The sequence below is a fragment of the Cladosporium halotolerans genome (genome assembly GCF_011745625.1).
Source record: "Cladosporium halotolerans strain TM138-S3 chromosome Unknown Sca50, whole genome shotgun sequence".
Classification (NCBI taxonomy): domain Eukaryota; kingdom Fungi; phylum Ascomycota; class Dothideomycetes; order Cladosporiales; family Cladosporiaceae; genus Cladosporium; species Cladosporium halotolerans.
In genome coordinates this window covers 35,412-55,268 of record NW_027191501.1, presented here as the reverse complement: position 1 = coordinate 55,268, position 19,857 = coordinate 35,412, and the positions used below count along the sequence as shown (strand labels likewise).

The 19,857-nt window shown below is 57.1% G+C and overlaps 9 protein-coding genes across 9 annotated transcripts; 3 read left to right on the top strand and 6 right to left on the bottom strand.

Moving 5' to 3' along the window:
* Positions 1 to 872: 872 nt before the first annotated feature.
* WHR41_08854 (uncharacterized protein) lies at positions 873 to 3,393 on the top strand. Its single transcript, XM_069377458.1, has 5 exons — positions 873 to 1,685; positions 1,747 to 1,765; positions 1,817 to 1,899; positions 1,952 to 2,990; positions 3,053 to 3,393. Exons 1-5 carry the CDS (start codon positions 1,635 to 1,637, stop codon positions 3,310 to 3,312), a joined length of 1,452 nt encoding a protein of 483 aa, XP_069225563.1. The 5' UTR covers positions 873 to 1,634; the 3' UTR covers positions 3,313 to 3,393.
* Positions 3,394 to 3,442: 49 nt separating this feature from the next.
* Positions 3,443 to 5,037, bottom strand: WHR41_08853 (uncharacterized protein; the record flags this gene model as incomplete). The annotated part of the gene is made up of 3 exons (XM_069377457.1): positions 4,821 to 5,037; positions 4,521 to 4,604; positions 3,443 to 4,407 (listed from the first exon to the last, which is right to left on the bottom strand). Exons 1-3 carry the CDS (start codon positions 4,945 to 4,947, stop codon positions 3,443 to 3,445), a joined length of 1,176 nt encoding a protein of 391 aa, XP_069225577.1. The 5' UTR covers positions 4,948 to 5,037.
* Positions 5,038 to 5,453: 416 nt separating this feature from the next.
* WHR41_08852 (uncharacterized protein) lies at positions 5,454 to 6,692 on the bottom strand (the record flags this gene model as incomplete). The annotated part of the gene is made up of 1 exon (XM_069377456.1): positions 5,454 to 6,692. One exon carries the CDS (start codon positions 6,690 to 6,692, stop codon positions 5,454 to 5,456), a length of 1,239 nt encoding a protein of 412 aa, XP_069225578.1.
* A 506-nt stretch (positions 6,693 to 7,198) lies between these two features.
* Positions 7,199 to 9,174, bottom strand: WHR41_08851 (uncharacterized protein). The gene is made up of 2 exons (XM_069377455.1): positions 7,969 to 9,174; positions 7,199 to 7,911 (listed from the first exon to the last, which is right to left on the bottom strand). Exons 1-2 carry the CDS (start codon positions 8,899 to 8,901, stop codon positions 7,531 to 7,533), a joined length of 1,314 nt encoding a protein of 437 aa, XP_069225575.1. The 5' UTR covers positions 8,902 to 9,174; the 3' UTR covers positions 7,199 to 7,530.
* Positions 9,175 to 9,302: 128 nt separating this feature from the next.
* WHR41_08850 (uncharacterized protein) lies at positions 9,303 to 10,249 on the top strand (the record flags this gene model as incomplete). The annotated part of the gene is made up of 3 exons (XM_069377454.1): positions 9,303 to 9,543; positions 9,619 to 10,096; positions 10,151 to 10,249. The coding sequence occupies exons 1-3, from the start codon at positions 9,461 to 9,463 to the stop codon at positions 10,247 to 10,249; spliced, it is 660 nt and encodes a 219-aa protein (XP_069225576.1). The 5' UTR covers positions 9,303 to 9,460.
* Positions 10,250 to 10,853: 604 nt separating this feature from the next.
* On the top strand, positions 10,854 to 12,397 carry WHR41_08849 (uncharacterized protein; the record flags this gene model as incomplete). The annotated part of the gene is made up of 4 exons (XM_069377453.1): positions 10,854 to 11,163; positions 11,640 to 11,816; positions 11,867 to 12,100; positions 12,156 to 12,397. 4 exons carry the CDS (start codon positions 10,854 to 10,856, stop codon positions 12,269 to 12,271), a joined length of 837 nt encoding a protein of 278 aa, XP_069225551.1. The 3' UTR covers positions 12,272 to 12,397.
* Positions 12,398 to 12,451: 54 nt separating this feature from the next.
* WHR41_08848 (uncharacterized protein) lies at positions 12,452 to 13,264 on the bottom strand (the record flags this gene model as incomplete). Its single annotated transcript, XM_069377452.1, has 1 exon — positions 12,452 to 13,264. The coding sequence occupies one exon, from the start codon at positions 13,262 to 13,264 to the stop codon at positions 12,452 to 12,454; it is 813 nt and encodes a 270-aa protein (XP_069225550.1).
* Positions 13,265 to 13,898: 634 nt separating this feature from the next.
* Positions 13,899 to 15,866, bottom strand: WHR41_08847 (uncharacterized protein; the record flags this gene model as incomplete). Its single annotated transcript, XM_069377451.1, has 1 exon — positions 13,899 to 15,866. The coding sequence occupies one exon, from the start codon at positions 15,864 to 15,866 to the stop codon at positions 13,899 to 13,901; it is 1,968 nt and encodes a 655-aa protein (XP_069225557.1).
* Positions 15,867 to 16,112: 246 nt separating this feature from the next.
* On the bottom strand, positions 16,113 to 19,356 carry WHR41_08846 (uncharacterized protein). The gene is made up of 2 exons (XM_069377450.1): positions 16,681 to 19,356; positions 16,113 to 16,627 (listed from the first exon to the last, which is right to left on the bottom strand). The coding sequence occupies exons 1-2, from the start codon at positions 18,910 to 18,912 to the stop codon at positions 16,484 to 16,486; spliced, it is 2,376 nt and encodes a 791-aa protein (XP_069225556.1). The 5' UTR covers positions 18,913 to 19,356; the 3' UTR covers positions 16,113 to 16,483.
* Positions 19,357 to 19,857: the final 501 nt, after the last annotated feature.

Here is a 19,857-nt window from a genome sequence, read left to right as displayed (position 1 = left end):
ACCAGCCGTTCGCCGGTATAGCACCGTTGCTGCACCGCTGCTCACCCGCGCAATCATCCTCGCTGTTGCTCCATGCATGTATGGCACTGCCAGGTGGGTGCATCGTGTGTGTTTGGTGAATCCGCGGACATCAATACAGACTGTAGGTCGAATGATCCCAGGTAATTAGCAACACTGGTATGCGCCATGCCCACGCCGCGCCGCTGCAGAAATACCATCCCTGCATGAGACATCCTGGTGGCGTCCGCCCACGCTTCTGCCAATGACCGCTCCCCTCCTCGAATTGCAGAGTTTCTGCCCATGTTTTCTCCCCACGCTAGCATGCGCACTCGTCCGCGATGAGTGATTTCTGTTGCTACTCGCTCGAACAGCGCCCTCCTGCTGACGAAGAGCCGGCGTTCCACCCGCATGCAGCCTCCACCAGCCCGCTTGTCTGCTTGCCTGCTTGCAAACCATCAACCCACGCCGCGTTCTCATGCCGGTCCTGCGGAAGTCTCCTTCCGCCTGCGCCGTTGCCTGGCGTGGGATATAGGGCTGTCTGTAGGCTTTGCGCAGGGCATTCTGACTGCAGACACAGCGCGAGCGTCCTGCGTGCCTGTGCGCCTTCTCATCAAATGACCGTTGTGACAGGTCTCAACGGAGCCCCGCGTCTTCACGGCCTGTATGCTAGGATTCACGCGCGTCCCGAGAGTCGGGTAAAGTAAGAATAACCGCGCCTTGCCGTCTCATGTCATCGTCCTACAAAGCAAACGCGCGGTGTGTGAAGGCCAGGCCGTCACCCCCGTGCGCATGCAATGTGTCCTGTCGGGAGATTCTCCTGCACCAGAGACGCCCGCCCGCTGCTCCCACGCGCTCTCGGCCACCAGCGTGGCTGACATGATACTCACTGTGCCACCGTCCCCTCGCAACTACCGCTTCCGGCATAGCAGCGCTCTTAGCGACTCTAGCGAGGCCTCTCTGTCCTGACTACATCTCATGCTCCACTCGCGCCTCGCCCGCCATTACTCGCGCTGCAGTCGAGGCTTTCACCATCCGGCTCGTTCCAGCCTGCTGCGCCCGCGACTCCGACGAGCGCCGAGCATCGCCAGCAGCCTGCGTCGACAAGCCCCGGACCCCATCGCGCGCATCGAGCCAGGCCATCGTCGATTATTCGCATGCCGCGCCAGCCCTCGCCCACGACCGTCTGACAACGACTCCCACACCGGCCCACTCGGAGCGCACCCGCCGCCTGCCGCTAGCCGAGAAGCTTTCGCGCCGACCTGCAGCCTGCGCAGGACAGCCGAAGGAAGGAAGGAGGGCTGCTTCGGCCTGTTTGCGAAATTTAGGCTGGCGTCCCGCGAGCAGTAGTCGGTGCCGGCGAACCTCGTATTGCCCGCAAGCAACCCTTGTCGCGGGCCTGCGACCGCGAGCTCTTCCTTCGCTAGTGCCTGGAACCTCGTCGCTTCAGCATACTGTACTGCAACGGCCGTCAGCTGCCGCAGAGGCGACCGTTGAGGCGGCGGGCCGGGCGAGCCTAGACTTAGCCTGCTTTCGCTTGTTGTTGATGTGGGATTGGTGTCAGGCGGTGGGGGTTTGAAGGGTCACGTGGGCTGAGGGTTTGACCTCACATACATCCACGTCCTTCTGTTGCAATAATGCCGGCCAACGCCGACATATTTCCGTCGTTAGTACTGTGCGCAAGAGCGGTGAGCATCGATCGTGGGTTCCTTGCAAGTCATTGGCTCCATTACTTACGTCGTACTATAGCAGGGGCATGAGCTCGCTGGTCAGTAAGATGCACGGTGCGTGGGGAGCGCAGTAAATTGACATCGCGTAGAATCCACACTGTTCGATGTCAAGTTCTGGCCCTGGCCGGTCGAAGACGATGAGCCTATCTTCGCATTCACCGGAGGCAGAGATGTACGCATTCCGCCACCTGATTACCAGACCCGACACTAATCGGTCTGCCTAGTTGATTGTCTGCGCCATCAAACAAGGTCCCCCAGCATCCTACGATATCTTGAAGTGGTGGCATCTCGATGAGTCAGTCTGCTTGAACAGCCTTTGCTGGACTGTAAGTGCAGAAGGCACGCCGTTGATATGTGCTGCTGGCAGCAGCCCACGAACGATATTCGTCTTCGACATCGATCAAGATGAGCCCGTTCAGACACTCCCCGGTCACGGAAGGGCAATCAACGACCTGCAGATATCGCCGCTATCGCCTTACATCCTCGCTTCGGCCTCTGAAGACTACTCCGTCCGTATCTGGAACCTAAGCCCTGCTCACCAGAATCAGCCATGCAGAGCTATTCTAAGCGGTCAAGGCCACAAGCAGCCTCTCCTGGCCCTGGACTTCCATCCGAACGGGCGATGGCTGCTCACCGGCGCCATGGACACCGCAATCGCTCTCTGGGCGATCCCACCGCTCTCCGAACTTGACTCTTTGCCCACCAACGACGTCGAGCCAAGGGTAATCCCCTACCCATGCTTCATCTCGCAGGAGATCCACACCAACTTCGTCGACTGTGTCAAATGGTACGGCGACAGCATCATCTCGCGCGCCGCCCGCGGCGACGGCGACGGGGGCGACAAGGACCTGAAAGAAAACGAGATCCTGATATGGAGAATCGACGGCTTCGACGCCGAAATGCCTCATCCCCTCCAGCCTCCCATCCCGTACCCTGGCCTGTACACCCGCTCCGCCTTCCCTCACTCGGAGTCCTCTCGCGGTTTCGAGCGACTCCTCACGCTCGATTCGAAGCACACTTCGCGATTCTATTTGCGGTTTGGTCTGCTACATGAGCCCGGCATGCGCCCGATCTTGGTCATGGGTAACGAGCAGGCTAAGTTCCTTTTCTGGGACTTGCAGAGGTGCGAGGAAGGCGAAGGTGTTTTCAAGAAACCGAAAGGTGGGCGGAAGAAAGCAGCCAAAAACGGCGTCAATGCTGAGGGACTCGGTCGGCTTGGTGGTCTTAAGAGGGACGCCAGCGTGGCCAGTGACGGCGCCAGCGGTATGCCCTTCATCTTCTTCGACTGATCTGATCTCAATGTAATTGCTAACATTTATGCTCAGCCCTTACGAACAACGACTCCAACATGTCCACCTCCGCCACCCCCGACGCTTCGCTGGGCGTCCCGGGCGTTCGCTCTGCGACTGAGGATCCTATGACGCCGCTGCAGCCGCATTATTCGAAGACGCCTGCGACGAGCCTGCCGAATTACCGCAGCTATTTCGCTTCGTCGCAGATGAGTTGGAGCCCGGATGGGAAGTGGCTGGTTGGGGTGGGGGATCAGGGGATGATGGTTGTGTTTCATCGGGATAATGTTCGATGAATCGATGAGAGGGCAAAAAATATCTTAATGAGCACTATCAAGGCTTGATGCGCTCAATTAATGCATGCCTTCATCAAGCAAGTTCCCAGACTCATGGGTCACTCCCTTCTATTTGCGCTCGCAAACCGTCCTACACACCCGCAAGGGCAGTATCCAAGCTCTTCTGGAACGCTTCGGCAGTCTCGCCGCTAATATTGCGCCCAATGAAAACAATTCTCCCGCCCTGTTCCTCCTCTCCACTACCACCATCCACATCAACCCCATCAATCAACTCAAAAATCTCCCTCACGCCCTGCAACATCTTCACCCGCCCACCCTCCAACCTCACCCTCCCCTTAGCCCTGTGCACCTCCCACCCCACCGCCCCCTCAAACCCCGGCACCTTCGACTCCCAAAGCACACGCCTCAACCACGCATCCAGCGCCCCCATCCCCCCCTCCCCCAGCACCCCAAACCGCACCGTCGCCGTCCCAATCGCCTTATCAAGATGACTGTGCCCCTTGGCCGCGAAATCCAAATCCTCCCTCCGCACGCGATCGTACGCGTGCAAATCCAGCACCGACCCCTCCAGCGCATCCACGCGCCCCCGCGTCGTGACCCGCACGCTCGCGAGCGAATTGATCGCGCGCACCCGCGCCACCACCGCCGCCAGCTGCGCCTCAGAGACCAGATCCGCCTTGTTGACGATCACGACGTCCGCGTGCGAAATCTGCAGGTGCGCGACGGACAGCGCCTTCCCCCCGTGGCCCTCGTGCTCCACCGCCTCCTCGCCCACCGGCTCGTCCAGCTCCCTCCCCAGCCCCCCGGCGTCGACGACCGCCACGATGCCGTCGAGGTAGATCGAGCTCCCGAGCCCTTCGTCGACCCAGAAGACGGGCGCGATGTTGCCCGGGTCCGCGAGCCCCGTCGTCTCGAGCAGGATGTAGTCGAAGGCGCCGCGGCGGGCCATCAGGGACTCGAGCGCGTTGACGCCGGCGTCCTTGACGCTGCAGCAGATGCAGCCGTTGGCGAGGTCGAGCCACTCCGTCGCGAGGCTGGAGTCGGCGGAGGAGACGGTCAGGGGCTTTTGCTCGAGGGAGGTGGTGTTGCCGAATTCTGGGGAGGGGGGGAATGTTAGATTGGGTTTCTTTTTGGTTGCGTGGGGGTTGGTTTTTGTTTCTGGTTTGTGGTGGTGGGCTCGGGTTCGCTTGGGGTTCTTAGGGACTGACCGTTTAGGATGACGGCGATTTTCTTGCCGTGGCGCGCCGTGAGGATGTAGTTGAGGAGGGTGGATTTGCCGGCTCCGAGGTAGCCTAGATAGAATGTCAATACTGTGAAAGATGCGTACGGCTAAAACTAAATTCGGTCTTTCTGCTATAAAACGATTTTGAGGCCTGCCGGGGATGGACTGGTAATATGAGGTGGGGTATGGAAACAAAATGCGTGGAAATCGAAGGCTCGCAACGAGCAGGTCTTTAGGATCGAATCTCTCCGATAGTACTTGCAAACGATGAGATATTTTCACTGACCTGTAATGATAGAAATCGGTACTTTCGTGACATTCATGTCTTCCATTTCGCCGCTCAAGCTGGCGTCCACTGCGTCGGTGCCATCGGCGGACACCAGCATGGGCGGGGCATCATCTTCGTCGTCCATGATTGCTGCTCAAAACCTTGAGTCTTTTCCTACCGAGAGAAAACGATATCTAAATGGGAATAGTGGCCGCTACATGAGACGCACGAAAGTGAGGCGTCTTGGGTGGACCAGAGATCACCCCGGCTTTTTGCCCGATTCGCTTTCTGGCCTCAGGACTTCAGGATTCACCTCATCTTCTCGTGTTCGCTCCACAACAACCTGAGAACATCAGACCGAAAACTTCATTATACCAGAATCAAAAATTAAAAATCTAATTTCATCATGAGTTACTATAGAAATAAGGACTCTCTGCCTTTGCTGATGACTCTCGAAGAGAGCTGCCTCCCAATGCCAGGCTGCAAATATTACCTCTATATCTTGCCGTCCTGACCGATGCTCTCTAATAAGGTCTGATGCACAAATGGACCTGAAAGCTTTGCAGGCTGGTAGGTGATTCTGGAAGCTTGTAATCACTCTATTTCTTGTTGATTTCTCAGCCAGCAACACGCTGAACATCAACTCTTGCCTCACACATCGAACAGGTTCACGCTCTCCCTCGAATAAGCAGTCACCTCCGGCCAGTTACTCCAATCAGCCTCAAACAAGATAGCATCCTGACACGCCGACCCAAGCCCAGTATTGTTCAGCCAAGCCGGCTCCCAATAATTCACACCCCTACCCAAACCCTTCGGCACCTCCTTAACAGCCCTCACAACCTCCCTCCCCCACTCCAACTGCCCCTCAACCGACGCCTCAATCCCCGGCTCACTCAACACCGGCGCGCTCTCCCCCTCGCAGATCGCCGGCCAATCCGTCTCGACAACGTGAATCGGCTTCCCATACTTCCTCGCCAACCAGCCCATCGCCTCCCTCAGATTCGCCAGCGTCGCCCCCGTCCCGTAAAACGGATAGAAACTCAGCCCGATCACATCCCAGTCCTTCGTCTTCACCTTCCCCGTCGCCGTCAGCGCCTCGAACCATCGCCTCTGCGTCGTCAAGTTCCACCCGTTGTCGATGTGGATCATGACCTCGGGTGCCTGCACGCCGGCCTTGACAGCGTCGCGCACGCCCTCGCGCGCGGCGGAGTAGAGTGTTGCGAGGCCCGTGAAGTTCGCTGTGCGGGCTGAGCGCGGCTCGACGTCGACGCTGACGCGGCCGAGCGGCCACACCATGCCGTTGCGGATTTCGTTGCCGAGGCTGACGAGGGCTAGGTCGACGCCGGCGGCGTCGAAGGCCTGCATGGTTGAGGAGACGTAGGAGCGCAGGCGGGAGGAGAGGGGTTTGAGGGTCGTGGGCCAGGCGGCGGGCTGCCATTGTTTTTGCGGGTCCGCCCAGTAGTCGCTGAAGTCTGCGTGGAAGGGGTGGTTAGAGAGTGGGTTGGGCTGTGGGGTAGGTGGTTTGTTTTGGGGAAGCTTACGGTAGTCGAGGTAGATCTTGTAGCCCTTTTCTGAGAAACGCTTCGCGAGCCCGAGCGTGTAGTCCAAGTCGTAGGTCTCGTAGTAGCCGCCATCGTAAGGAACGGTTGGATCGACCCAGAGGCGCAAGCGGACGGTGTTCATGCCGGCGTCGCCGAGGATATCCTCGACGGGCCTTGTGGCATTCCCGCGAGCAGTGTCCTTGAACACTGCACCGCCGTCTTCAATGATCTTCAAGGAAGAAAGGTCGAAGCCATTGTAGAAGAAAGGCTTCTTGTTGCTCGGCGCGGAAGCCGCGAGAGAAGCTAGCGACAGGATCGCCGCCGAAGTGAGAGATGTGAGGTGGACCATGGCGAACGACTTGGAGATCTCTGAGAGCCTACCATGGATCTGCAAGAGCTACATAATGATTTATATACTGTCCACGTGGGAGAGCAGGACCGCTTCCTTCAAGATGCAATATCCGAGGCCCAAAAACAAAGACCTAAAGCCCTACATGGGCTAATATATGCGATTGATGAATCCACCAGTCGGAGAAAGAATGCCTTTAGGCTCTATATTGTTTTCCCATAGACAACAAAGCCTAACGACTGATCTCGAGCCGTCTTGCGGAGCGGTTTGGTGGAGGAGCCGCTCCCCCAGGGCAGAGGCGTGGGGGGAAATGTTGGAGATGGCCGGGATGTGGGGCGGCGAGTGCCGTAGGCGGTCTGCGATGAATGCAGGGAATCAAGTCGTGGTTCTTTGGCAGAATAGCTGACTCGAATGCTCTTGCTAATGATGTTGTTCTTCTTCACAACGCGTGTGAACTTGAGCGTTTAGATTGCCGCATGCAGCTCAAGGTTAGAAATGAATCCACCTTGTTATCCAGGCAAAAGCACCATTGAACTCACTCGACCCGCGACGACCTATGAGCGCATATTACGGCCCTACATCTCTTGGGTCTTGGTGTTCTGTGCTGCTATTTTGATAAAGTATGCTGAAAGATTATTCTATCGCTTGCTGTTCGTGACAGACTCGATGTCATGCTACTTGTGACTCCCGGCGCGATTCGCGCAGCTCGCGGGAGCGTATTGTTTATAGGGCAGAAAAGCAAAAGCAAAACCAGGCACCTCCCAACATCGAACGCCGTGTAGTAATGCGAGAATTCAGCCTTACTTCGTTACCGCCATTATAGCCGTGGAAAACCCCTCTAATCGTACTGGAAGAGCACGCTGATGCTCTCACCGTGGTGGACTCTGCGGATGGCCTCGGCGAAGACGTTGCCGATCTCGAGAACCTCGAGCTTCGGGCAGCCCCGGAGGTGCTCCTCTTGAGGCACAGAGTTGGTCGTGATGACCTTGTCGAGAGCGCTGGCGTTGATGCGCTCGACGGCGTCACCTGAGAAAACGCCGTGGGTCACCAGGGCGTAGACGGTGTGCGCGCCCTCCTTCTTGAGGAGCTTCGCGGCACGGGTGATCGTGTTGGAGGTGTCAGCCAGGTCGTCGACAAGGATAGCTGTGCGGTTGCGCACTTCGCCGACGAGCAGCATGGTGGCATTCTGGCGGTCAGAGACCTGGGTAGGGCGGCGCTCCTATGTAATGTCAGATTGACAAGACTCAGACTATGTGCTACAAATCTGCATGCTTACCTTGTGAATAAGAGCGAAGTCCGTGTTCAAGGCGTCTGCGATGTTCGTCGCGCGCTTTGCGCCGCCAGCATCCGGACTCACGATGACGCAGTTATCAGGCCCGCCGTGCTTGGGAATGATCTGCTGCTGAATGTACTTCTTCAGCATGTGTCTGCCGTAGAGGTTATCGACAGGTATGTCGAAGAAACCCTGGTATTGAGGGTCGTGAAGATCCATTGTGATGACATGGTCTGCGCCAGCGCAAGTCAAGAGGTCAGCAACAAGGGTACCAGCCTGGGCAACCCATTGCTTGTAGCCCTTCTGAACAGACATCTGAGGCGGGGCTGCGGGCTGCGGGTTGCTCGTTGCGGAGGCGCCATTCGGCGTCTCGCCCTCGAAGTAGGACTCGGCGGAGCCGGTGTCAGACTGGACGCTATCCAGTGTATCCTTGCGCCGCGGACCCGACTTCTTCGACAGAGATAGGCCGTTGAGTTTCCTCTGGAGAGAGCTTGCGCCGTTGCCATTGTTCACGCCCTGGCTCTCCGGGCCGCCGGGGTAGGGGCTCGCAGGCCTCGAGTTGAAAGTGTAGTCTTGGTCGCCATCAAGCTTGGCAGGCATTCTCGCCAAAGGCGCGCCGACCTTGTTGTAGGGCAGGTCACTTTGCCTCGAGTAAGGGAAGAGAGGCAGGACAGCAGTGACTCGCCTTGCGCTCGCGGTCTTGCATGCGCTCAAAGTGATGAGGAGCTCCATCAGGTGATCATTGACCTTTCCGCCGCCGGATTGTACAATGTAAACGTCCTTATCGCGCACACTGTCTCCGATCTCAACCCTGGTCTCTCCATTGGCGAACTTGTTAAGCACGATGTTGGAGGCCGGGATGCCGAGGTGGGTGCAAATGTTCTCGGTGAGCTGAGGGTGGGAGGAGCCTCCGAAGACGACGAGGTTGCGGACCATTCTGATAGTCTGGTCTAGGGAGAGGTGTTCGTGTGGAAGGGAGGTGTTGGCCGAGCAAGTTGATCAATCAGGCAGAGCTTGCTGGAAGTCGATCGCTTTTGCTCAGAGACTGCTCCACTTCGTCTGGTAGGGAACTGGCTAGGGCGGGAGCAGGAGAACGGCCAAGCGCCGGGCTCTGATTGTTGCCGGAGCGGTCGACGAAGAGTCGTGTGGTGAGGTTGGCGGGGCCGAGTGGTGGTTGGTCATATTGGAATACGCAGGCATAGCAGCCAGAGAATCTTGAACATTGGGTCGTCACCTTTTTCCCGCCAGTGGCCCGAGCGCAGTGAGCAAATCGCGGGGAAGGGAAAGGCCGGCGAGGCGCGGCAAGCGGACAAGGGCGCCTCAGGCGCATTCACATGCACGTAAGCGACGCAGACGCCGGCAGCCGCGCCTTATCCTTATCAAACCCCTCGAAGCCTGCACGTGGCCGTGACACCTGCGGCACTGGCCTGTGGTGCGATATACCATGCATTACACAGACTGTGTTTGAGGGACCGAAGGCGCCTCCCCTCCTACAATGGCAGACTCGAACATCGACCCGCCCGAGGTCCCCATCCTACTCCTTGGTGACGCCGAAGTAGGCAAGTCGACATTCCTATCGTATGTTCTGCCTGCAGTCTAGACGCTATTTGAATGGCTCCCCTTGTCTGTACTGTAATACTGAGCGTCTCGCAGCCGCTTGACCTTGGGCACTGGTGGCCACTCCACCAAAGGACCTCTACCGGTCTTACGCGATCTGGACCAGCCATTTCCTTTCAACATTCGCATGTACAATAGGCCATATCGATTCGAGTTCTACGATACAGCATCTCCTCAGAACTACACCCTGCTTAGACCAGCGGTCGTGATTCTTTGCTACTCCATCGCAAGCCCGGAATCTCTGAAAAGCGTACACACGCACTGGAAGACCCTCGTCGAGAAGCACTTCAACTACAATGAGCTATTGCCCGTCATTCTGCTGGGACTCAAGCGGGACGTTCGAACGAAAGAAGATTACGGCGGATCTGTAAGACCCGCCGCCGAAGGTGGAGCGGCATCAGACGATCAACAGCCGCTCCATAGCCGGACTTTTGTGTATCCACAGGAAGCGCTTCGAATAGCGCAGGAGATGCGCTGCGATCGATATTGCGAATGTAGCGCTGAGACTGGCGAGGTATGCATGCTATGTATTCTCGAGGAACAACGACCAGGACTGACAACATCGCAGCTTTGCAGAGAGGTCTTTGAAGACATAGCGAAGACTGCGGCTATGACCACGACATCACGAAGTGGCAGATCTGAGGAGCCGTCTTGTACTATCATGTGATCTTCAAACAAACCCACGATACGAGACCAGATCGCTCGTGGAGAAAATGTTGATTCACCGTCGTAGCAGTACGGTGGCAATGCAAAAGACATTTACATCATCTCTCATCTCTGCTCGTTGTTCAGTTCCCAGAAGTGAGGGCAGGTCTAGCCAGCATAACAAGTGCACTGAAGAGCAGACTCTCTCTCGTGTTCTCTCTCTCTCTCGCTAACATCACTAATGCGCGCTGGGCCTGAAGATCCGTCCAAAGTAAAAAATCCGAGAATGCGACAAACATCAGGTGATGATTCAGCCCCGCTTTGCGCATTCGCAGTGACAACCAGCCAACCTCACGCACTGCGAGGCAACCGCAAAGAAGCTTTCGCCGAAAGCTTGATGAATTGAACGTATAATAATAGGCCCTCATCAACTCACGCTGAAGCATTGACACAAGTTGGCCAACGATTTCTTGTTCGTTCGATCATCAGCTATAGAACATCGAAGGACGGTCCAAGTCGAGCTTCATCAAACATCGCGCGTTGCTGGAGAGTCTGTCGTAAGCCGATGAAATCTGAGATCGCAGGACAAATACACCCAAGTCACCCCGAATCATCCAACGATAACCATGCAAATCGCCATAATCGGCAGCGGTATCTCCGGCCTCTCCTTCTACCTGTGGCTGCACAGACTCAATCTCACCACAACCCACTCCGTCAAAATCTACGAAGCCCGCCCTACCACAACCACCTCATCCCCGACAAAACTCACTGACCTCCAAACCTCCAACGCCTCCCTCATCGGCGGCGCCCTCGGCTTCTCGCCCGTCGGCCTGCGCGTACTGCGCCGTCTGGACCCGGAGCTGGAAGAAGAGGTCCTAAAGACGGGGCATTGGATGGGGCGGTGGCGGATGAGCAATGCGAGGGGCTGGGTGTTGGGTGAGACGCAGGTTCAGGAGAGTGGTGGTGGGGTGTTGGTTGGGAGGGAGGCGTTTTGGAGGTGTTTGAGGCGCAGAGTGCCTAATGGGGTTGTGGAGAGTGGGAGGAAGGCTGTTGATGTGCGGACTGGGTTGGATGGGTGTGCTGTTAGGTTTGCGGATGGGAGCGAGGTTCGGGCTGAGTTGGTGATCGGATGTGATGGGATTTGGAGTCGGGTAAGGAACGCGGTACTGGAGAAAGAGCTTGAGCCTGAGTATGCGGGACTCACGGGCGTGGGTGGCTTTGTGTCTGCTGATAAGCTCAATGGTGTGGGTGATGGCGAGATGAACATTGTTTTTGGCGCTAACGGATTCTTTGGCTATGGCTACAGCTCGTCGAACGGTGTCGATTTTCGCAAGCATGGGGATGTGGCCGCGTGGTGGCTACGTACTCGCTCGCCGAATGTCCAACGAACTGGCGGAACATTGATCGTGAAGACGCCAAAAGCCAACTCTGGCAGCGACACCGGGACTGGAAGAATAATACGGTAAGGCGCATCATGGAGGATGTTGAGATCGATAACGTCTATCCAACGTTCACAACTCCCGACTTACCGACATGGGAACGAGGTGGATGCGTGCTTGTCGGAGATGCTGCTCACGCTCTGCAACCGAGTAAGCACCCTAGCCCGGCTTGAGAGAGGCTGAAGCACTGACAACAAAAGGCAGCGGCCAAGGCGCGAGTATGGCTCTAGAGGACTGCGAGATTCTAGCCATGCTGCTGGCCGAATATCAAGCTCAAGGACGAGACGGATGGCAAACCGCAACGAAGCTCTACTCCGACATGCGTATACCACGACTAAGGTGGATCCGAAAGGAGGCTCAGAAGCGAGGTGCGATGAAGCATGATATGGGAGTCGTGCAAGAAATGGTGATGTACTTCTTCATTTGGATAAGCGGTACCTTTGCCTCGGTCTGCTGAAATGGTAGAACGCAGCGCTAACATCAACGTAGTGAAAATCGGCTTGTTCACCAAGTATGATCGGGAATTGAGCGAGTATGATGTGCCGAACGAGGCACGGAAAGCTGTCGCGAGACACTCAAGAGGCGTGACCTCCACAAAAAGATGATTGTTCTCTCGACGAATCTCCCACCCAACAATAGCGACCGTCACGATCCAGTCTGTAGCGAAGTATCCATCTCGCAATCCAACATCGAATGAAATTCAGAGCAAATCTCCTTAGAGGGCATAACCATTAATCATATTCAATCATCTATCATCCATTGCATAATCGCTTTCCGTCCAACCTCTACTTCGCCTCAGCCTGCTTATACGCCTCCCCAAACGCCCCATACCACTTCTCCACCAACTCCTTTCCGGGCCCCGCACTAATCACATCCTCGTCCTTCTCCAACTGCTCCGCAACCTCCTTCATAAACTCCTCAACAGTCAACGCACTCGCGCCCTTCTCCTTCTTATTATCGTCCGGGTTCTCCCGCTCACGGTGCAAGTCCGTGCCCACGCTCGGCGGCACGACCTCGACGACCCGCACGTCCGTCTTGTCCTTCTCCAGCTGCGTGCGCAGGTTCATCGTCCAGAAGTGGATGTAGGCCTTGCTGCCGTTGTACACGGGGTTGATGATGCTGGTGGGGTTGAGGCCGAGCACAGACGACACGTTCAGGATGACGGCGCCCGTGCCGCCCGCGGAGTGCGCTTTGAGGTGCGGCAGCAGGTGGATGGCGAGGTGCATGGGGCCGAAGATGTTGGTGCGCAGCTCCTGGTCTGCTTTGGGCAGGAACTCGTCGACGCTCATGGTGTTGACGTCCAGGGGCCGCTGCACGCCGGCGTTGTTGACCAGGCAGTCGAGGTCCGGGTGGTCTTGCGTGATCTGCGCGACGAAGGGCGGGATGGCCGATGTGTCGCCCGTGTCGAGCACGTAGTAGGGGACGTTGCCCAGTTCTTGCGAGGCGGTTTGGAGCTTGGACTCGGTGCGGCCGGCGATGATGACTTTTTTGCCCTTCGATTGAAAGTATTCGGCCATGGCGCGGCCGATGCCGCCGGCGCCGCCGGTGATGAGGGCGCAGTTGAAGTCCATGATCTTGTATCTCTTTCCGCAAGACATGGTGAAGGCGGGAATGGATAATTGGTCAGGGAACAATTGGGTATATGGTGAAAAGGAACGCTGAAGATTGCAACACCGCAGGAGAAGGAATGATGTCGTGAGAGGGTGACACCAGGGACAGAAGTACTTAACTTATAAAGGTCCACTTACACTGGGCTGTGAGTAATGACAATTTCAAGTCACCATTCGAATCGGAGGGAACGGAGGCTTTAGTGGTATCAATTTCATGTGACGACACTTCATGATGATGGAAAGTCTGGCAGGGCCTCGACTGTTACATCATTGTTTCGGAGGCGGTGGGCCGTGGGCCTGGCTCCGAAATGCAATTCCAAAACCCAAAGATTTGTCGCTGACGACAGGTGCGAAAAGGACTCCGAATTATGATATTCGGTCGTGCAAAATTGATTGACGGAGCGAACAATGGCATGCAGTCAAGAGAAAATTACATTGCAATCTATGTAGACTTTCAAGGCTCTCGATCCCGAGCCAGCAACCCGTTCAATCATTCGTGTCAAGACTCCGCCAAAACGCCGTCCAAAACGCCATGCACGCTGAGTTTTAGAAAAATCACTTAGCAGCTCTCGTAAGGCAACCTAATCCGGCACAAATCCACACCAGGACGGAGCGAAATGTCTTAACGACTCCTGGTGCTGCCCATACCACGCTTGCCAGCAAGCAGCCACTTAGCCTTACTGGCGGTCTCCCTGTGGTCGGCATCACCCTGCCTGGCCATGCGGTTACGCTGGCGCTGGACAAGCTTGGCCAGCTTGGCGGCCTTCTCCTGCGCCTTGCCGTCGGTGATACCGGTGGCGTTGCGGTTGGAAGCAGCGGATCTCGACTGGACGCGAGACTTGCTGCGCAGGCGCTCTTGAGGGGTGGAGTCGACGTCCATGGCGCTGTCCTCGGTGGCGGCGCGGCTGCGGGGCCTGGAGGGCCTGGAGGCGTTGCGGGCGCGCTCCTCGATGGCGGAGGTGTCGTAGCCGGCGTTCTCGAGGCCGGCCTGCATTGTGTTGAGGTCGACATTCTTCTTGTTTCTGGGGATGATGGCCTTGTTCTTGAGGGACTTGCGCATCTTGTTCTCGTTCCTGATCAACTGCCTCTTCTCGCGGATCAGGTCGGCCTTGTATTTGATGTCGGCCTCGTCCGCGTCCTCGAGCTCCTCCTCTTCCTCGTCGTCGTAGTAGCCCTCCTCCGCAAGACGCGACTCCTCCTCTTCGAGAGCGGCAAGCTTGGCGTCGATGTCCGGGTCGATGAAGTCGTAGACATTCTTGCCCTCGAAGTACTCCGGGATGCGGTCGTTCTTCCACTCGTCGTTCTCCAGCAGGTACTTGTCGCGCAAGTTGATGTTGAACACGCCAGCGCCGCCCTCTTCCTCCTCGATATCGCGCATAAGCTTGGGGCGGTTGGGGTCGTCCTTGTCGTACTTGATCTTGTCCTTGACGGCGTCGGGAATGTAAGTCTCGCGAGTGACGCCGCCGATCGGCTGCGCAACGTGAATTCTCTTCAGGACATCGCCGAGACGGCCAGTGACCTCGCCAGAAGCGTTGGTACCGGCCTTCAGCTTCGCGGCGTTCCTCTCAGCCAGCAGGCGGTCGCAGACGGCGTTCCTGACGTTCATGAGACCCTCGGTGGTCGCGCAAGAAGTCTGCAGCAGCTCCACATTGCCCATGTTCAGCAGCTCCTTCAGCTCGAGCTGGGTAGCCTCATCCAGATCCTCAGGCCTAGTCACGTCAATCTTGTTGACAACAATGAAGACAAGCTTGTTGGCGAAAAGCGGCTTGATGCTGCGGAACAGCGCCATCTGCGCGTGCACGCTGTAGCCGCACTGCTCGCTCAAATCCATGAAGTAGCAGATCGCACTCCTCAAATGCGCAATGGCGGTGATGGACTGCATCTCAATAGTGTTCATCTCTTCAAGCGGGTGGTCCAGGATACCGGGGGTGTCGATGGCCTGGAAACGCAGCATCTTGTAGTCGAAGTGGCCCACGAACAGACTCTTCGTGGTGAAGGCGTACGGCTGCACGTCCACGTCCGCGCGGGAGATGTTCTTCAGGAAAGAAGACTTGCCGACGTTGGGGTAGCCGCAGATGAGGAGGGTGCGGGTGTTCGGGTCGATAGACGGCAGACGGCCCAAGTGCTGCCTGACCTGGTCCAGGTAGAGGAGAGGGTCCTTCAGCCTCTTGCAGATGGTGGCCATGCGACCGAGCGCGGCGCGCTTGAGCTGCTTGCACTGGAACAAGCTCTGGCCGTACTTGATCAGACGCACGTAATCTCTGGCCACCGTCTCGATCAAGCTCTTCGCCGTGTTGCACTGGCCCAGCGCAATGCGGAAGTGGTCGGCATCGTAAAGGGTGTTCAGCAGATCCTTGTGGAATGGGTGGATGTCGGCGAGTCTAGGGAAGCCGTCCAGGATGGCAGACAGCTTCTCTCCGAAAGTCTCTGCGGTGTATTTGACCTTGCGCATGTAGAAGGCTCTGATACGGGTGATCTGGAAGCCAGAGCGAATCTGCGTCGGCAGGCGGCGCTGGGTGCGCGACAGGACGATGTCCAGGAACTCCTGCGACGTCGGCACCGGCGCGATATCCTTCCATGTCGTCTTCATCTTTGCGGTGTTGTGGGGGGAGTGTAACACCGGGTGGGAGGGATGTGAAGGCGGAGTGGAGAGGGCCAAAGAGGCGGCGAACCTGAAAATGCGCAATCACCCGCTCTGCTCTGGCGAACTTTTTTGCCAAGCAGGGTGCTATCGATAGCGCCATGCAGCCTCGGGTACACCCGTCGCCATGCAGATCTACTTCACAACGTCAGGGTCGATGAGATATGGCGTGAGTGGAAAGTCCAATGGAGGTACTTCTAGTGAGGGGGAGACCAGAATCATTGTTATTGGATCACGCGAATGTCCTTTCTGGGGGGAACCGCCGAAAACACGCTACGTCTGCCCCTCTTGCGATCCCCTTCAAGCGCTCGCACTGGCGAGCACAAATAGTAGAAATGGTGGTCGTCAATTCATCCCGTTCCAGCCCACGCTCGCTAATGTCCCCATATTGACATACCGACCCCAGCTCAATCTGCCCAGCCCGGCACAAATGGGCGATTGTGCCTAGAACGCCAAGTGATAGTAGGAAAGAAAGCCGGGCAAAGCCGGCAACGCTCGAAATATTATAAAGAGAAGTATTCGGGGGCAGTGGTATAGTGAATAGTGTGGTACCGCGAACGGACATCTCACACCGCGGTCGCCTCGGGCGCTGGCGGGGATGCCGGCGATACGTCTTCTGGGCTGTCCGTCTCTGACGACGCCGCTTTGTCCTTTTCGTTGACACCTTGTCCACGACAGAGTGGGCACGAGTTCCGGCCTTGTGTGAGCCACTGGAGAGTTGTTAGCTATTTACGACAGGCTGAAAGATTTGTATCGCACTTACATGATCGATGCACTCCTTGTGGAACAGGTGGCCACACTTTGCAAGTCGACGCGCCGTCTCCTTGACTTCGAAGTCACAAAGACAGACAAGGCAGCGATGTCCGAGTTCGAGGGAAACTCTTTCCGGATCGTTTTCGCCCTTGGTCTCAGGGTTGACGACTGCCATGAGACGTTCGGGAGTGACAATGGTAACATTCTCTTGCTCCGGGGGTGACTCCACTACAACGATCTCATAGAGGCCACCAGCAGACTGGACATCGTCCTCGCTTGCCACTGGTGCTTTAGCGGGCCCCAGTAAGGTCGAGAGTAGCATCATGTCTTCGTAGGTTGGGTTCTCTGTGAACAGACTTGGTGTCGTAAGGATGGGATGATTCTCTGGGTAAGAACCGCCAAGAACGTAGATGATCCAGCTGCGACTGTCGCTGTTACGTTCCTCATTATTGGCGCTCGCATTGCCATCTGTTGCGTTACCAGAGGACGACCGTGACAGCGAAGGTAGGTTGTCAGGCTCGACTACGCCGTTGCGGCGGGGATGACCCGACGCAAACCGAGGGTAATGAATGTTTGGTGCGGTGTCCGATCGGCGGTGACCGCGGTATGGCTCTGAGTCACGGGACTGGGCAAGCAGATTGTCGCTCGATCGGGTGGAATGAAGCGATCCGCTTTCTTCTGTGTGACTTGATAGTGGGCTCGTGGTGGAGCGGTGCAAGGCGCTGTTGCGGCGCGAATCTGAGGCAAAGTCGCGGATGCTATTTGCGACAAATGACGCGGGTCGTGAGTGAGACGGTGTGGTATTTCTACTAGAGATACGGCTGAGCTCAGGGCTTGGTGAGGCTGGCGTTGCGGGTGGCGGTCTTGGTTCGGCATTTGAGCTGGAGCTAGCAACGCTCCAAGGCCTTTCGCGTCGCCGGTCAGGTGAGCGATGGTCTCGCTGGTCGTCATATCTGTCGTTGATCCGGCTGCGTCCCATGCCAAGGCCGCCCATGCTGGCTCGCCTCCTGTGTCGGAAACTCGTACCATTTTGCGGCGGGCGAAGGATGGAATCAATACTGTCATGGCCATGTGCGCCAAGCGCGTGTGCCGGTAGAGGTGAAGGAAAGTGGCCAAGAGCATCAATGAACGGCGGCAGCTCGTCGACTCCGCCTGCTGCAGAGTTCGAGTTCGGCGATATTGAGCGGATGCCAACGATGATGATGGGCACCATGCGATGATCCGAGTTGTTGGATCCTTCACCCTGCGAACCGGGGCGCTCTTGATTTTCTGGTCCTGAGGTCGCCCCCGAAGCTCCAAATCGGAACATCCGGAAGAAGTTCAAGGGCCCAGACTGACCTCCTTCTCCATTTTCCTGGGACTCGCCTCCTTGCCTCAAAGCCGATGCAATTCTTCCGTTCTGAAGCGCCCTCAAGAATCCGTCGAAACTGCCGTCTTCGCCGTTCCCACCAACTTCGCCAATACCCGTGCCTCCGGTCAACCCTCGGGCTTCACTAAGAGCGTGGTGATCGTCGCCCATAAGAGTGGCGGCAGTTGCAGCAGCAGCTACACTCAACAGTCGGCTCAGCATTGTCGCTTGATCCTCCCCACCAGCGGGCCGTCGGAGAGCGTGTGGCGGAGGCGATCTCCGCCGCCTGAGTGAGGATGTGATGTGTCTGAACGGTCGGTCTGGGCGTAGGGCATTAAAGCGCATATTAGGCAGGCGATGTGAGCCTGATGATCTCGGCGGTTGCTCATTTCCTTGCTCAGAATCAAACAGGTCTTGTTCAAAGGTAGAGCTACGGTCGAGCGATGGAAGTCTCGGGGCAAGGTATTCGGCGTCTTCGTCATTAACCGGCGGGTTTTGTACGTAGGACGCTCGGTCGTGGAGCACGCTCCTCGAAGTCGGCGGGCGGCTGTCGGCAGGCGCAGCATCGTCTCTGCGAAACAAGTTGGATATTGTAGTGCGCGACCTCTGTAGTGTAGAGCGCCGTGACGGACCCGCGTCACTGGGAGGAGTCATGGCGGATGGATTCAATAAGCGCGAGAGCCTGTTAGTGCTACCAGAGCGTATAGGCATCCGCCGCCGAGGCGGTCCGCTCAGCAGATTGTCGTCATCTTCGTTGCTCCTCTGCGGCTCCTGTGAGCGGAGGAGGTTTCCAAATGAGGAATGTCTTCGGCGCTGAGGGCTGCTGGTGTTATTTGCAGCGGGCGCGGGAGCCTGGTTGTCGCCCCGGAGAGGCTGTGAAGCGCCCTGACCCATGTCCGTTGGCCGGTCACTGCATGTCCTCGCGGTATATCCGCCTCAGAATCGTAACCTCCTCTTGGCCGCCGCGGATCGGAGTCGCAGCAGATGGTTATGAACGAAGGGCGGGCGGCAGAAGTGAAGTATGCGGAAGGCTGAGAATAGCGAGGGCGGTGGGTGGTGAGGGTGTAGTGATAGGCTTGGGCGCAGGTAGACCGGTCAGCTGTGCATGCGGGCGCGTGGGCGGCGGCGTGTCGAGTCGCTGGCGAAGGTAACGAGAGCACAGGTGACTAAGGTGAGACGGCGGAAGGTGGATGGAGGAGGGCGGAGAGAGGAAGAGGTAGGTAGGCAAGGACGTTGTTGGCAGCAGGCGTGCCGTACCACGGAGTCGGTAGTCGTGATCACCCGCGCAAGGCCTCACAGTCAGTTCCGTTACCTTAGTTGAGCGCGCGCGCCGCCCGGCTGGGTGACGGCGTGGGCGGCCGTTGTACGCTATGCAGTCATACCTCAGGCCGCTAATCGGCCGTTTTGACGGCCTCGGCCCTGCGTGCTGACGCTGTCTCAGAACTGCCCGGAAGGCGGTGGTGCCGGGCATCTCACAGATTGATTGCTGTGTTGAATCGGAGTTTTCGATGTTGTTAATTAAATACATAGTCTAGCAATGACAAAGTACAATAGCCGTGTACCATGCAAACTCCCACCTCTTCTGCCTAGGAAGTCACAATCCCCACCCGGGTATCACTGGCTCTGAACAGACCTCGTGAGGCGTCAGCAGTCAGATTCTCCTGACATCCATTAATTCCAACTGGTCCACGTGAAGTCAATCGAACGAATTGAGATTAGCAAACCAGCTTTCAGCAAGGTACCTTATCTCGTAAGCAGGCAGTCGTTGCCAAATGAGTCCGCCTGCGTTTCATGTGCATCTCTGCAGCAGCTTTGACACCTCGAATTCCCCGTTTGACC

Excerpts from the sequence above, each read along its gene's own strand:
- WHR41_08846 (XM_069377450.1), bottom strand. The coding sequence starts at position 18,912 with ATGGGTCAGGGCGCTTCACAGCCTCTCCGGGGCGACAACCAGGCTCCC. Across the intron at positions 16,628-16,680 it reads ACAAGGAGTGCATCGATCAT|TGGCTCACACAAGGCCGGAA; the intron begins GTAAGTGCGATA and ends ACAACTCTCCAG.
- WHR41_08851 (XM_069377455.1), bottom strand. The coding sequence starts at position 8,901 with ATGGTCCGCAACCTCGTCGTCTTCGGAGGCTCCTCCCACCCTCAGCTC. Across the intron at positions 7,912-7,968 it reads ACTTCGCTCTTATTCACAAG|GAGCGCCGCCCTACCCAGGT; the intron begins GTAAGCATGCAG and ends GACATTACATAG.
- WHR41_08854 (XM_069377458.1), top strand. The coding sequence starts at position 1,635 with ATGCCGGCCAACGCCGACATATTTCCGTCGTTAGTACTGTGCGCAAGA. Across the intron at positions 1,900-1,951 it reads CATTCACCGGAGGCAGAGAT|TTGATTGTCTGCGCCATCAA; the intron begins GTACGCATTCCG and ends CGGTCTGCCTAG. Across the intron at positions 2,991-3,052 it reads GGCCAGTGACGGCGCCAGCG|CCCTTACGAACAACGACTCC; the intron begins GTATGCCCTTCA and ends ATTTATGCTCAG.